At 29.3% G+C, this 14,567-nt stretch overlaps 2 protein-coding genes across 2 annotated transcripts in view; one reads left to right on the top strand and one right to left on the bottom strand.

Annotated features, from left to right (window-relative positions):
- Window positions 1-5,898: 5,898 nt before the first annotated feature.
- Window positions 5,899-9,823, bottom strand: LOC100569305. Its single transcript, XM_029485452.1, has 14 exons — window positions 9,569-9,823; window positions 8,503-8,650; window positions 8,203-8,427; window positions 7,976-8,064; window positions 7,828-7,893; window positions 7,574-7,666; window positions 7,447-7,512; window positions 7,193-7,285; window positions 7,066-7,131; window positions 6,812-6,904; window positions 6,685-6,750; window positions 6,431-6,523; window positions 6,304-6,369; window positions 5,899-6,068 (listed from the first exon to the last, which is right to left on the bottom strand). The coding sequence occupies exons 1-14, from the start codon at window positions 9,579-9,581 to the stop codon at window positions 5,899-5,901; spliced, it is 1,347 nt and encodes a 448-aa protein (XP_029341312.1). The 5' UTR covers window positions 9,582-9,823.
- A 2,820-nt stretch (window positions 9,824-12,643) lies between these two features.
- Window positions 12,644-14,567, top strand: part of LOC100568705 (E3 SUMO-protein ligase PIAS1-like) — a 6,984-nt gene continuing 5,060 nt past the window's right edge. The window contains exon 1 of the mRNA XM_016805386.2: window positions 12,644-13,159. Within this exon, the coding sequence (XP_016660875.1) occupies window positions 13,133-13,159 (27 nt within the window). The 5' untranslated portion in view covers window positions 12,644-13,132. The remainder of the gene's footprint in view (window positions 13,160-14,567) is intronic.

Genomic DNA, 14,567 nt, shown 5'->3' with positions numbered 1-14,567 from the left:
ACTAATGAGTAATGGCAACAAATTAAAATATTTTAACATTCATTATAACCAATAATATAGAATAATATATAAAAATTAAAATTAAACATTCATAAATATTATCCAACACAATATATAAATACAAAAAAAAATTAAATAATTATATTATATAACATTTATTTATTAGGTACAAAATACATTAATAGTATATGAAAGAAATAACTAATATTTAAATAAAATATGGGAAAATTAATATTTTGTCAGTGATGTGTCAGTGATGTGTTAATTTGTATTGCTTCAATTAAAAAACGAATGACTGTAGATACTTGAAAATTTCACTGAATGTTTATATTAGCATGTTATATACACGATAAAATTTTTAAAATAATATGACTCTTTTTAAGCTGTTTACCGACATTGCCAGTTTTTAATTTTTTCAGTTTGTTTTTCTATAAATATCATTAAAGTTTTATCAGTTGGCCAAAAAGTGTAAACATTTAATACAAGGCTCCTGATATAATGTTACAATAGCAGTTGAAAAATATTAAAAATACATATGCACAATTTTTTTTTTATAAGCATTTAAAGATCGAATAATTATTTTGTAGTTAAAAATTTATAAAATATTCAACTTTTATATCTAAGGCTTGAAAATTTAAAACAAGATTCCACGTAAGTATTTAATTCTGTTACCAAAAAATCTAAAAAAATACATAAGCACAGTTTATTTTTATAGTCATTTTAAGTTCAAATTTGGACGAAATTACTATTTTAGATACCTATTTTGTTGTGATTGTATAATATTATTCGTGGGTACTTGAAACTTCTAAAGTATACTATTATATTATATCTTATATCTATGATAGTACCACGGTTTGTTGTTGATGTATAATGCGTTATAAGTACCTATTGGATATCCGATATTGTGATATGATTAATTTGGAATTTATTATAGATACTTATTATAGGTCAATTTTTTTTTTAATACCATAGATATGTATATTATAATATGTCTTATACCTAGACTGACATACCGTCTCCGCTCAGAATCGTTTTTCTTATACAGTGATATTATATCATTGAATTCAAATTTAATACTATCCATTATACAGTGACCCACTTGTAACCTACCGTACAGCAGTGCGACATCCACTTACCCACCTTTTTTAAATATAATATACATACTATAGCATATTCTGTACGTAATTATGAATTTAATTTTTGCTTAATTAATAAGAATTACTTATTATTATTATTTTTGTAACTCGACACTAATTAAATACCGCAAAACAAAACATAACAATTAACAAAATCTATTATATATCATTAAACAAAACAACGTAAAACGTAATTTATAGAATATCATGGAACAGCATTTTTTTATTAATTGGTACCTTAAACATTTATTTCATGCAAACAATATAAGAATTGATTATATTATTTTCCGTATATCTGGTCCATTACCTACCCACATAAGTTATTATTTTTTAATTAGGCAATAACACTATTTAAAAAAAAACTTTATTAACAAAAAATGTATTTGACTACTGTTTTCCTGTTCTTTTCCTGAGTTGGTAAGTATATAGTATATACATACATTTTATTTCTTAATAAACACAATTTGCCGGGTTTAAGGCCAATAAAAAAAAAAACAATTTTATTATTTACATTTTAGATTAGCAATGAATGTATTGATTTTACAATGATATGTATTTTTTTTAACCATTTTTTCTTTTTTTGTGTCTAGCATCATGGTTTGGGGCTATAAAACTGCTTCGATTTTCTTCAAGAATATCTTGTTCGATGGGAAAGTAATTCTAGTTTGTGTATTTGGGAGGAAAATTTTAAAATTCTCAATAGTTTTCAAAAGTCTTGGGAAAAACAACTTAAAAATTAAGGAAAAACGGGAATTTTTACGCAATGTCGGTTTTCGACAAAATCGATTTTGGTTACACATTTTCTAATTTCTATACACTATACAATTTTCAAAATATAAGGATTTGTTTTGAACTGTTTAAGAGCATTATCAGTTTCCAATTTTATTAGTATTTTTTTTAATGAATGTCAACAAAACTTTATTTGTTGGGTATAAAAAGGTTGAAAATTTAATACAAAGCTCCTACTATATTGTTACAATGACTTTTGAAAAATATTAAAAATCCTTAGTCATTCTTTATTTTTATACGCATTTAAAGTTCAAATATTGACAAAATACGTAAAAAAGACGAAAATTTGCAAACTATATTCAGTTAGAAATTCATAAAAGTTTTTATTTTTAAATCTAAGATTTGAAAATGTAATACAAGATCACTCATAAGTTTGTCTATCTTTAACAAAAAAAAAAATGTCTTCAAGCAAATCAAATTAAATTTTTATGAGCGTTTAAATTTAATATTTTTACAAGATTGGATATTCACTCCATTTCTCACGTAGCGGATTTTGTTATTTCGTTGTAATTCAAAAATGAATAACTTTAGATACATGAAAATTTCACAGAATAAACTTTTCTATACACCATATAATTTTGAAAATATTTTGACTCATTTTGAGCTGTTTACGGACATTGTCAGTTTTAAATTTTTTAGTTATTTTTTTCTATAAATATCAATAAAAATGTATTTGTTGGGTAAAAAAGCGTGAAAATGTAATGCAAGGCTCCTGATATATTGTTACAATAGTAGTTGAAAAACATTGAAAATACATAGTCACAATTTTTTTTTATAAGCATTTAAAGTTCAAATTTTGACAAAACATATCAAATTTAAAATTGAATAATTATATTTTTTAGTTAAAAATGTATAAAATGTTCAACTTTTATAGCTAAGGATTAAAAATTTAAAACAAGGTCCCGCACGTAAATAGGTTTTATATAAATTACTTTATTCACATCATTATCAAATATACTTGGCAATATCATAGGCTGACTGACCGTTTTCGCTCAGAATCGTTTTTCTTATACAATGATATTCAATGATATTAAATCACTGAATTCAAATTTAACACCATCCGTTACAGTGATCCATTTGCCCGCCTTTTTAAATTTATATAATATAAAATGTTTGTTAATTAATTACCTATATTATTATACCAATTAAATTATATGGTATTTTCATGTTGTCTCATATTAATCTCATAAGTAATAATAAATCTAATGATTAAGTTTCAATGAACATTTCAGGGAAACTTTTAAAAATAAAAATAAAACTATGATATTTGCCTTTGGGAGGGGGGTAGAAGGGGGTGGTCCGGACATGGGGTCCACCTCCCTGGGTTCGCCACTCTATCGTAGTTTATAAATGTTATCGTATCTTACCTACCTAATTTAAACTTTAATCGTATTATGTTACCAAAATAAACCTCTGCAATTGTGGATAAACCATTCTTGAAATCGAATAAGACATAGTCAGTCGCAAATGGGTTCCGTAAAGTACAAGTGTGTAAACTCCTCCAGATGGCAGGTCGGTCCTGCCGGCGGCGGCGGCCACCTCCTGCCATCCGTGGTGAGGATCGGCCCAGGGCCAGCTGTAGGTTTTTTGCCGCCCTAGGCAAATCTAATTTACGCTGCCCTAGGCAATAGTTAATTTTTTGGAGAGTAGGGGGTTGAATGAAATATGGACATTCATTTTTAACTATGAACCCTTGTTTTATTTAAAAGAAAAATGTTTTGAGTGACCTCGGTTTTCTTTACAAAATATAAAATTAATCAAGTGTTGCAGTTATAAATTTATTTTGTTTATGCTAAAAAACAAAAATTGTACACGTTCACGCACTCGATCCACTATCACTAATCATCTGGGCTAGGATATAGATGCAATAAAAAATTGTAAAATATGCATTTTATATACCAAAATATGCAAAAAATATGCATTTAATTTTTTATAAGATAAACACTAAAATGTAGTTACAAAAAAAATATTTATTTATTAAAATACATCAATGATAGGCTGTTTGTCTTAAAATAATATAATTTGGAAATAAAATAAAATAAAATAAAATTTATAATTCACATTAACTACGTGCGTGTTACGCATGAAATAAAATTTATATTTGACAAAAAAACCAAGTTTTACGAAATATACTATAAAACATGCATTTTTTACATTTTTATAATCGAAATATGCAATAATATTAATTTTATTCAATATAATATGCAATAATATGCAAAAACATGCAAAATAAAAATACCACCATTTATCTCATCATGAGGTGATTCGTGGACATTACTGACAAAACCAATAATCAGAAGTAGCAAAAAAAAACATGCTGTTGCATATAAATCCTAGCCCCGCTAATCACTGTACAGCAAAAACTAGTTACGTGTCGGGCGGGCGACTGAAAGATCGGGACTAAATGCCGATTGCCCACGGCATGATGCCGTTTTAATACAGTCAACTCGCGATATAACGAATATCGATATAACGAAAATCTTGATATAACGAATAAAACTACCGGTCCCTTGAAAATATCGCGGTATAATATAATTTCGATGTAACGAACTTTCGATTTAACGAATTTTTTTCTCGGTCCCTTGAAATTCGTTATATCGCGAGTTGACTGTAATTCTAAACTCAATAAGAATAAAATTCGTCTGTGGTCGACTAACGCATGTATCGTTATCACCGGACAAATATTTATATTCAGTATTACGATTTCGGTACGTCCTCGGTAAACGAAGTGTACCAATAGTATATTATTATTTTGAACAGTGAACAAACAAATTCAGCATACTATAATGTTATACTATAACAATTAAATCAGTGCGGTTCATTCGAAATTTGCCGCCCCCACTCTATTAAGAATAAGAATTCCCACTTTCGCAACTGAGCCGCCGGTAGCTTGCCGTCTGACCCCCGTGGCGAGTGTCGGCTGCAATGTGATTGGTCACCAGTAAGTTGTCGAAAGCTACCGTCACCCGTCGCCTCTATCGAGAGTGTACCACTTTTTCCCGAAATTAATATTTCCTAATATACAATTTATCTAAAATGTCTTTTTACCAAAAACCATTTTATCCATAATCTATTTAAAGTAAAGATTGGTTAAATCGGTTTTTGGATAAAGTAAAGATTGTAATTACTAGATTTTGGAAATATTCTGGAATGTAAAAATGTAAAATGTACATTTTAAATATACGAATATACCAGCAGCCACCAGGTACTCACGTATTTAATGATTATTGCTAATATTTATAAAAATGTAATATTAATATATGAAAACAATTTTTTTATAATATACCTACCTAATATGAAAAAGGAAAGGCTTACTTTTGTATATTAATAAAATGTTTGAATAACTATATGCATTTAAAAAAAATGAATTTTACTCCTATATTAATGCAAATTGTATCCAAAAAAATGAAATAATAATTGTTTGTATAGTGGTATACCATAATATAGTCAAGCCGCTTGACTCAAGCGTATACTATCCTTTTACATATTCATCATATGCATTTTAATTTATATCTATGCATTATACCTCATCAGATTATATATAGGTAATTTATTTAATATAATCAGCTGTAATTATACTATTATAGTATGACATAGCTGGGTAGTTAATTGTTTTTTTAGCGCAAAGAGTTCCAAGCCCAGTCACCCTGATTATGATAATATATAATACTTATACTTTTACAATTACTTGCACAGAACTAATTATATAGTTTTTGGTTTTTTATAGTATTTTTTGGCAACACTGATTACTAGTCAATGAATGTAAAATGTGAATTCACTATTTTAGTGAACGTTCCAAACATTGACTAAAGTATACTATTGATTATTTAATGCTTACTCATCAAATCCAATGACTTTTTTTAGGAATTAGTATCTATAACTGTGTATACAAAACAAATTAAATGTACATATCTCATTAGACTATATTCATATATTAAACTTAATATAATTCATTATAATATACAATATTAGCTTATAGTTGAATATCATCATATGCCACAATGCTGCCTCTGCACAACGGACAAGTGTTAAAATCATCTTCCATTAGTCTAATGGTACATGTATTGCAAAATTTATGATTGCATGGTCTCAGTGTAACATTTGTTTCGTCGTTAAAACAAATGATACAAATTTCTACAATTTCTGAAAAAAAAAAAAATGAGAAATTAGTCATTTATAAAATATAAGTAATAATTATTTCAAGCTTTCAAGGTATTAAAATTATTATTTTATACTTCTGAATACATTTTAATGTTATGCACTCATTCATAGTTAAACACAACTAAATATGGTCTAGTTTCTAATATTAATGATATACCAAAGTAATTTTGAAATGTGTTTTAGCTTATGCATTTAAATTTATTAAAAATTTATTTACCTGCTGGTTCATTATTGGCTCTTATTGGAGAAACTCTAGGAACAGAAGCTGTTACTTCTTCAACATCTATAATAATTAAGACTAGTTAAAGAAAATCCATATTATATAAAAGCATGTTAGCCCTAACCATTTCCACCTTCCATCCTTTGAAAAAATTGTCCCCAGATTTCTCGTCTTATTCTACCTGGCACATCTCCATTTCTACCGCTTGGTAAATTTTCTATAAAGTGCATATATAAGATGAACATTAGTTGCTAATACAATTTATATTATTTATAATAACATCAAGATATGGTTATAGTTTCTAATGTCAATAATAAACCAAAGTAATTTTAAATGTATTTTGGCTTATTTATTTAGATTTATTAAAAATGTATTTACCTGCTGGTTCATTATTGGCTCTTATTGGAGAAACTCTAGGAACAGGAGCTATTACTTCTTCAACATCTATAATAATTAAAACTAGTTAAAGAAAATCCATATTATATAAAAGCATGTTAGCACTAACCATTTTCACCTTCCATACTTTGAAAAAATTGTCCCCAGATTTCTCGTCTTATTCTACCTGGCACATCTCCATTTCTAGCTCTTGGTAAATTTTCTATAAAGTGCATATATAAGATGAACATTAGTTGCTAATACAATTTATATTATTTATAATAACATCAAGATATGGTTATAGTTTCTAATGTCAATAATATACCAAAGTAATTTTAAATGTATTTTGGCTAATTCATTTAGATTTATTAAAAATTTATTTACCTGCTGGTTCATTATTGGCTCTTATTGGAGAAACTCTAGGAACAGGAGCTATTACTTCTTCAACATCTATAATAATTAAAACTAGTTAAAGAAAATCCATATTATATAAAAGCATGTTAGCACTAACCATTTTCACCTTCCATACTTTGAAAAAATTGTCCCCAGATTTCTCGTCTTATTCTACCTGGCACATCTCCATTTCTAGCGCTTGGTAAATTTTCTATAAAGTGCATATATAAGATGAACATTAGTTGCTAATACAATTTATATTATTTATAATAACATCAAGATATGGTTATAGTTTCTAATGTCAATAATATACCAAAGTAATTTTAAATGTATTTTGGCTAATTCATTTAGATTTATTAAAAATTTATTTACCTGCTGGTTCATTATTGGCTCTTATTGGAGAAACTCTAGGAACAGGAGCTATTACTTCTTCAACATCTATAATAATTAAAACTAGTTAAAGAAAATCCATATTATATAAAAGCATGTTAGCACTAACCATTTTCACCTTCCATACTTTGAAAAAATTGTCCCCAGATTTCTCGTCTTATTCTACCTGGCACATCTCCATTTCTAGCGCTTGGTAAATTTTCTATAAAGTGCATATATAAGATGAACATTAGTTGCTAATACAATTTATATTATTTATAATAACATCAAGATATGGTTATAGTTTCTAATGTCAATAATATACCAAAGTAATTTTAAATGTATTTTGGCTAATTCATTTAGATTTATTAAAAATTTATTTACCTGCTGGTTCATTATTGGCTCTTATTGGAGAAACTATAGGAACAGGAGCTATTACTTCTTCAACATCTATAATAATTAAAACTAGTTAAAGAAAATCCATATTAAAATTCTTCTGAACGAAGCATTACACCCCATTCTCTGGTTGTACCTGGTGTGTGTGGTTGATGTCCACGACGTGCTCTTTGCATACTCCTAGAGGCTTGGACATATGTAACTAATTGTGCTGAACTTGGGAACCTTATTATAAATAGTTAAATAAATAAATAATTTATTATGTATATCCAATATTACAAAAAATAACAATAACAATAAATATAAATTGTGTATATTGTACAGACATTATTAATATAATTCTTGAAAAATTATAAAACGTACCTTTGAATCTCCTCGTTATAAATGGTTTGAAGATAAGTTTGTTCCCTTGTGGCTCTTTGCCTCAATGTTATTAACAGTGATGTACGATTATCGTTTTCATCATTGTTAACCGATTGAAGAGGAACACAATAATGAGGCCTTGTCATCCTAAAATCTGTATTATCTAAATTGACACTACCTCTTCCTCGACATCGCATTGAGTAATAGTTAACACACCTTAATTGCCTGAAAATAAAAATAAAGTATGGATTAATTTGATGAAATGTACTGTTCATTTTATAGACATTTTAATTATTCAACCTTTTATTTGCCGTTACATTGTGCGTATAGTAACGGAAATTTAAATCATCCGTATAAATGCTTGATCCATTATGAATTCCAGGTTCAGCACGAATTCCTGTATGAATAGGTGATCTTGATCGTGATCTTTGTTGGTTTTGTCTAGATCCTGTGAAAAGTTTATAAAATTAATATAGATATTGTACTTGCTTACAGGAGAATAAAATAAAATTGAAATAATATTTTAATAAAAATTGTTCATAAAAATATACCTATTTCTCATTTAATATTATTATTATTAATTGTGTTTTATATTGATTAATGATTAGCTAATTAATGTTTGGCTAATAATATTAAATATAGTTTATTATAGGTACTGGCCACTGAGTGATTCTTTTATCATTGAACTCCCATTATTACGTTTTTGAAAACAATTTTTTTACATAGTTTCTATTTGTTAAAAAAAAAATCAAATTTTAATATATTATACCTATAATATAAATTATTAATATTTTTATTTTTAACATTTTTTATGTTTCTTACTTTTTTGAATGACAACATAAAGTTTTAATTTCATATTCCAAAGCAGAATATTTTTCTAAGGATTTCGGTACCTAAAAATCGAATTTTAGGGTGATTAGTTTATGACTTTATAAGTAGGTATTTAAAGTTTTGATAAACAGAGTGAAGTGGTTATCTCATAAAATGTTGGACGTTGGTCCACTACTCTGCTAAACTAAACTTAAAATACTTATAACTCATAAATTACTTTTAAATTCTAAATTCGATTGTTATATATTGAAATACTCAAAAAAGTAATCTGCTTCTGAAGACAAAATTAAAAGAGTATGTAGACATGTAGTTGTAATTATTAAAAAAAATTAAAACTGTTTTGTAACGACTTGAAACCATGTAAAAACTATTTTAAAAACATTAACACTTTTTGAATGAGTGTTCAAATTTTTTTATGATAAAAGTTTGTTCGACTGAATGGTTCTATACCTATATGTTTACATAGATATTTTTTGACAATTTAAAAACAAATATAAATACCTAATTTTGTATTATAATTTATAATATTACCTACCTTGTCTATCCATTCTTCTAAAATGAAATGGAATGGATGCAAAAACTAATTTAGTTAAATTAACCAAGAATTATGGGTTCAAAAGCATAAAAACAACAAAGCTACTTGATGTACTATATTCGACTGAAAATGGTTTACTCTGCTAGTCTGTGCTTCGGGAACACGCAAGCACAAATGAACTGTCAACTATAGGTAACCATCATGTCTAACTGGTCTAAAATACATAAACAAAACAATATTGGTCGATGGTCGGTTGTTGAACGACGGCGGGCGGCGGCCTAAGGAAATTTCATTATTTCTAATTACAGCTCATGACTTCTTATAATAATATTATGATGGGGTGCGTCGCGCGGGAAAATTATTTTCATTATATTGTGCTGATAGGCTATGTAGAAATATTCGTGCCCCAGGATTGTGTATTTTGTGTGTTATTATCTATTATTGTTAATTTAGTAATTTAATATATATTTTTATTAAAAGTGGACTATATAGAAGAGGCCTCTCACGACAGCGGCCCCGGTGGATTTCCCCACTCTCCACCTGAGCCAGTCCGCCACTGGTTTAATATAATATCAGGCTTACATTTTATTATTATTTGACTTAAAAAATAATAATAATTTTACTTTAAGAAAAAAAAAAAGGTGGGGCAGAGGGTTTCTCTGATGTGCGGTAAGTTAAAATTGAGTCACTGTAGTGGATTGTGTTAAAATTGAATTCAATAGTACCTATTATATCAATGTATAAGAAAAACGATTCTGAGCGAAGACAGTCGGTCAGCCTATGATATTACAAAGTATATTTGATGATCTTATTGTAAATAAAGTAATTTATATATAACCTAATTTTTTTTTTGAAACTTTGTTTTAAATGTTCAATCCTTAGCTTTAAAAGTTGAAGATTTTACAAATTTTATCCTATAAAATAGTTTTAGATTCTGAGTGGAACGATGGATGTATTGATTTTACAATGACGTGTTTTTTATTTATTTTTTTATTTATATTTTCCCAGTAGTTTTCAAAAGCGCCGTAAAAAACAAAAGAAAATTTAAGGAAAAACGGGAATTTTTACGCAAAATCTGTTTTCGAGAAAATCGATCTTGGTTTTTGGTACAACTTTTAAACAAATGACCGTAGTTACATGAAATTTTGACTGAATGATTATATTAGCATTTTCTATACACCATAATATTTTCCAAATATTTTGACTTATTTTGAGCTTTATACGGACATTTTCAATTTACATTTTTTTTAGTTTTTTTTTCTATAAATATCAATAAAATTTATTTGTTGGGTACAAAAGCTTGAAAATTTAATAGAAGGCTCCTAGTATATTGTTTCAAAGGCAGATAAAAAAAATTGAAAATCCAGTCACAATTTTTTTTTTATAAGCATTTAAAGATCGAATTTTGACAAAATTTATCAAATTTTAATTTGAATAATTATTTTGTAGTTAAATATTTATAAAATGTTCAACTTTTGTATCTAAGAATTGAAAATTTAAAACAAGATTCCACGTAAGTAATTAATTTTGCAAAATTACAGTGGCGTATTTATGGTGGAGGGGGTCTCTCCCCTAAGACATATATATTATTGATTAAGGATTACCTATTTAATTATTTACTTTTAAATTTTAATGATCTTAAAGTGAGTTATTTAATATTTTGCCTCCCCCCTCAAAAAAAAAAATCGTTCACAGCTATGCCATTGAAAAGGAACCCAATCACAGTCAATCCCGGATCCTTGGAGGGTCCAGGGGGACCATGGCCTCCAGGCCTTGATAGTTAGAATTTATTTAGTAGTCTCAGATTCGTCCTTTATTTTTTTCGTTATAAGCTATACACTGCATAAATCACCTAAAAAAAAAAAACGATGATTATTTAGCGAGGAAAAAACTTGTTAATTATAAATTATAAATAAAGTGATACATTATTCATTATTTATTGCTATGTACCTATTACCTATATATATTTATTATAACATGTACTTAATATTAAATAATATTTACACTATTTTTTTTTCGTACAGGGGCAACAATTTAAGACTTTGACCCCTGGACCTCAAAATGTTTTAAACCGGGCTTGATCACAGTAGGTAAATAATGTATAATGGTAAAACTGGTAGCAACCCGTCGCTATCGACGGCCGCCACCGTGCACACAATATGATGATCATAATAACTATGTCGTAATAATAATTATTACCTATTATGTTGTTATGTATATTTTTTATCTTAACCATGTTTCTTGTACTTTTACCTTATCGTTCTGCATCGAACTCAATGCCTACGTCGTATACAATTATTCGTGATAACGGTGCGATATTATTGTTCACTACGTACACCTAAGGCGGCGGCACAGCGAACATCAGCGCCGACTGGTGACAACAGGCATGCGCGAACAAGAGGAGTTTTCGTCGAGCGAGTAGGAATTCAGCTTATTCTGAATAGAGTATAGTGCCTATTTTGCTACCACATCGAGCCACATCAGACCCGGTTCGGCCGAGGTAGAGGGTCGCCGTCCTTTTGCGACCAATGATGACGTTATGGGAATATGAATTTCCCCCCCCCCACTTTATTTTATCATCGACAAGTGAGTGGCAAAATGGCGGCATAGCATACCCGTTTTATGTTGAGCGTTGGCCGAGTGAGCGTTGCTGGGGCCGGGGAGTAGTGTCGTACAAGTAGTTTGGTGACGGTATGCCGTTTGCGCGTCTGCGCGTCGTAACGCGTTTTATTGATGAAATCGTATCGTTGTTTTAAAGTGTTTCTATCGAAACGAATAGATTGAGTAGTCTTTTACTCGTTAGCGAAAGCGAAAGGTTAACAAGTGTTTGCCGACAACAACAAAAAAAAAACGATCGCCGATAATTCGCACACGCGGTAAATCGAACTATTAACCCGGTCCCCTGAATTTCGAATTATCGATTGACCACCGGCCGTATTACGTTCGGGTTTGTGTTTGTATGTGTAGACATTACGTTTGTTGCATGCGCGGGCGACCCATCGTTCGCATTGTTATCGATCGCTAATTTCACACTCGTAACAACAATAATAATAATAATAATAATATTAATTAATATCAATTAAAAACGTTTATCATAAAATTTTGACGGTCTTCTTATCACGGTTCGTTCGTTCGGCAACCAGTACAATATTATTTTTCCCGCGCCAACGGACAAAGAGCGCGGCGCGTCTTAATATCCGATCGGCATTACAGTGTCTTCAATCGTCGTGATCCACAGCCGTGTTCGATTGCAAATTTACGGAAATCCGATCGTCTGAAAAACGTCGTGCGTTACTGGGTGTAGTTTTAATCGGAAATATTAATATATTTTGCGGCGCGACCAGCACCGTTTGGCTTTCTCGTACGGACGGCGAAACTATTGTTACCGAGTGCGATTTCTGTTGTGCACCGTCCGTTTTTGAATCGTTTTAACATCAACGGTATTCACTAGTGGCTAACCTAGTCTGGCTTGGACGAAAAACCACTCGATGATTGTCCATTGAACCCGTTTGGAACGCGATATTTTCACTCAATTCAGGATCGTTGGTCATTCTTGAATCTAAAATGTCGAAACCGTCTAGTTACGTGTTTGTAAGTATTATACCTATTATTATTGTAATAACTAATTAGTAATAACAAACTAAATCAACTGAGCATACGTATTGACTGAGTGGCGCCGAGGTTCATTCCAAATCGTGTCGCGAAATTATGCATTTTTTATTTAGACACCCACCGCATACATTTGTTTCGACGTAGTGTATAATATCTTCACCACACACTAATGTATTTACTAATTATAGCTAGATTATAGACAAGCTTGGGGCTTTGGGTATTCTGGTCGACTTGCATCCTTCTATACGAATATTGAGACTTTCCCGAGGAGAGATGTGTGACGACACTTTTATAGCTTAATTGTTTTTTACTCTTGCAATGATCTTAGCGTGTTATAATATACTAATATTGCCTTATTAGTTATATCGTCAATCGAGTCGTCAATACTACTAGAAATGTGTGCTACGTTGTACATAGATAATAGGTACGTGACATAAGTGTAATGGTTTATATATTTATCATTTATATAAGTGTAATGTATATATTTATCAATATTTATCCTTGAATCCAACAAATACCTTATTTGGACCATAAACATACCTAATACATATTTTAGATACAACAATAAAATTTAAACAAAAATTAAATTAATGTTAAAGCTTTTGATAATAAGTATTTTTTGTCGAAAAATATTGTATTACTCTTTCAGTGTTTGGTTCACAGTCTTTCTCACATGTAAATATCATTAAATTTCTAAACCGGTCTTCTGTCATTGTACTCCTTAATTTGATTTTAACCAGTTTCAACTTCGAGAACGATCGCTCGACACTGCTGCTAGACACTGATAATGTAATAGCAATTTGTAGCAATATATAAAGACTTAGAAATACACTTCTTAACTGAAGTACCTACACAAAGTAATTGAAATAATTTGTTCATACCTACTTCCTGAGTTTTCAATATATGTTCTATCACTGGTAGATGCTTCATCTTCATCGTCACATTTATCTTGTTTGAAATCATCAAAAAACTCTTCAGATTCATCAGAACCCTGATTGGGAGTTTTATGAATATATTCTGGCAGTGTTACTGTATATTCAAGTTCTAAATAGTTTTGACAAGAATCCATATAGTTTCTAATAAGTGCATCACGTTCTAAACATTTTTTAATTCTCCATACAACCTAACAACTTGTTTGAAAGCATCTTCAGGTAAAGAATTAGGCAAGAGCCTAATTTCAAGGATTTTTTTAAGAGAAAGATCTTTCAATAATCCTGAAGACTCGTCACCAAAACGATTATTCAATTCCGTTTGTATTAGATCTATAGCTCCATAATAACGTTTTATTTTAATTTTTTTTAATAGGATCATTTATTGGATTATTGTCGAGTAATTCCCCAGATTTTTTTGGAATGCGTTTATATTAAGAGGACGCCAAACCCGCATT

The sequence above is a fragment of the Acyrthosiphon pisum genome, chromosome X, assembly GCF_005508785.2.
Source record: "Acyrthosiphon pisum isolate AL4f chromosome X, pea_aphid_22Mar2018_4r6ur, whole genome shotgun sequence".
Lineage (NCBI taxonomy): Eukaryota > Metazoa > Arthropoda > Insecta > Hemiptera > Aphididae > Acyrthosiphon > Acyrthosiphon pisum.
Note: the sequence above shows the minus strand (reverse complement) of the source record. Positions and strands in the feature narration are given on the sequence as shown.

Bases quoted from the DNA above. Each gene is read 5' to 3' on its own strand.
- LOC100569305 (XM_029485452.1), bottom strand. The intron at 7,894-7,975 runs GTACAACCAGAG...TAATTATTATAG, and splicing joins ACATCAACCACACACACCAG to ATGTTGAAGAAGTAATAGCT. The intron at 6,069-6,303 runs GTAAATAAATTT...TTTTTTTTTCAG, and splicing joins AGCCAATAATGAACCAGCAG to AAATTGTAGAAATTTGTATC.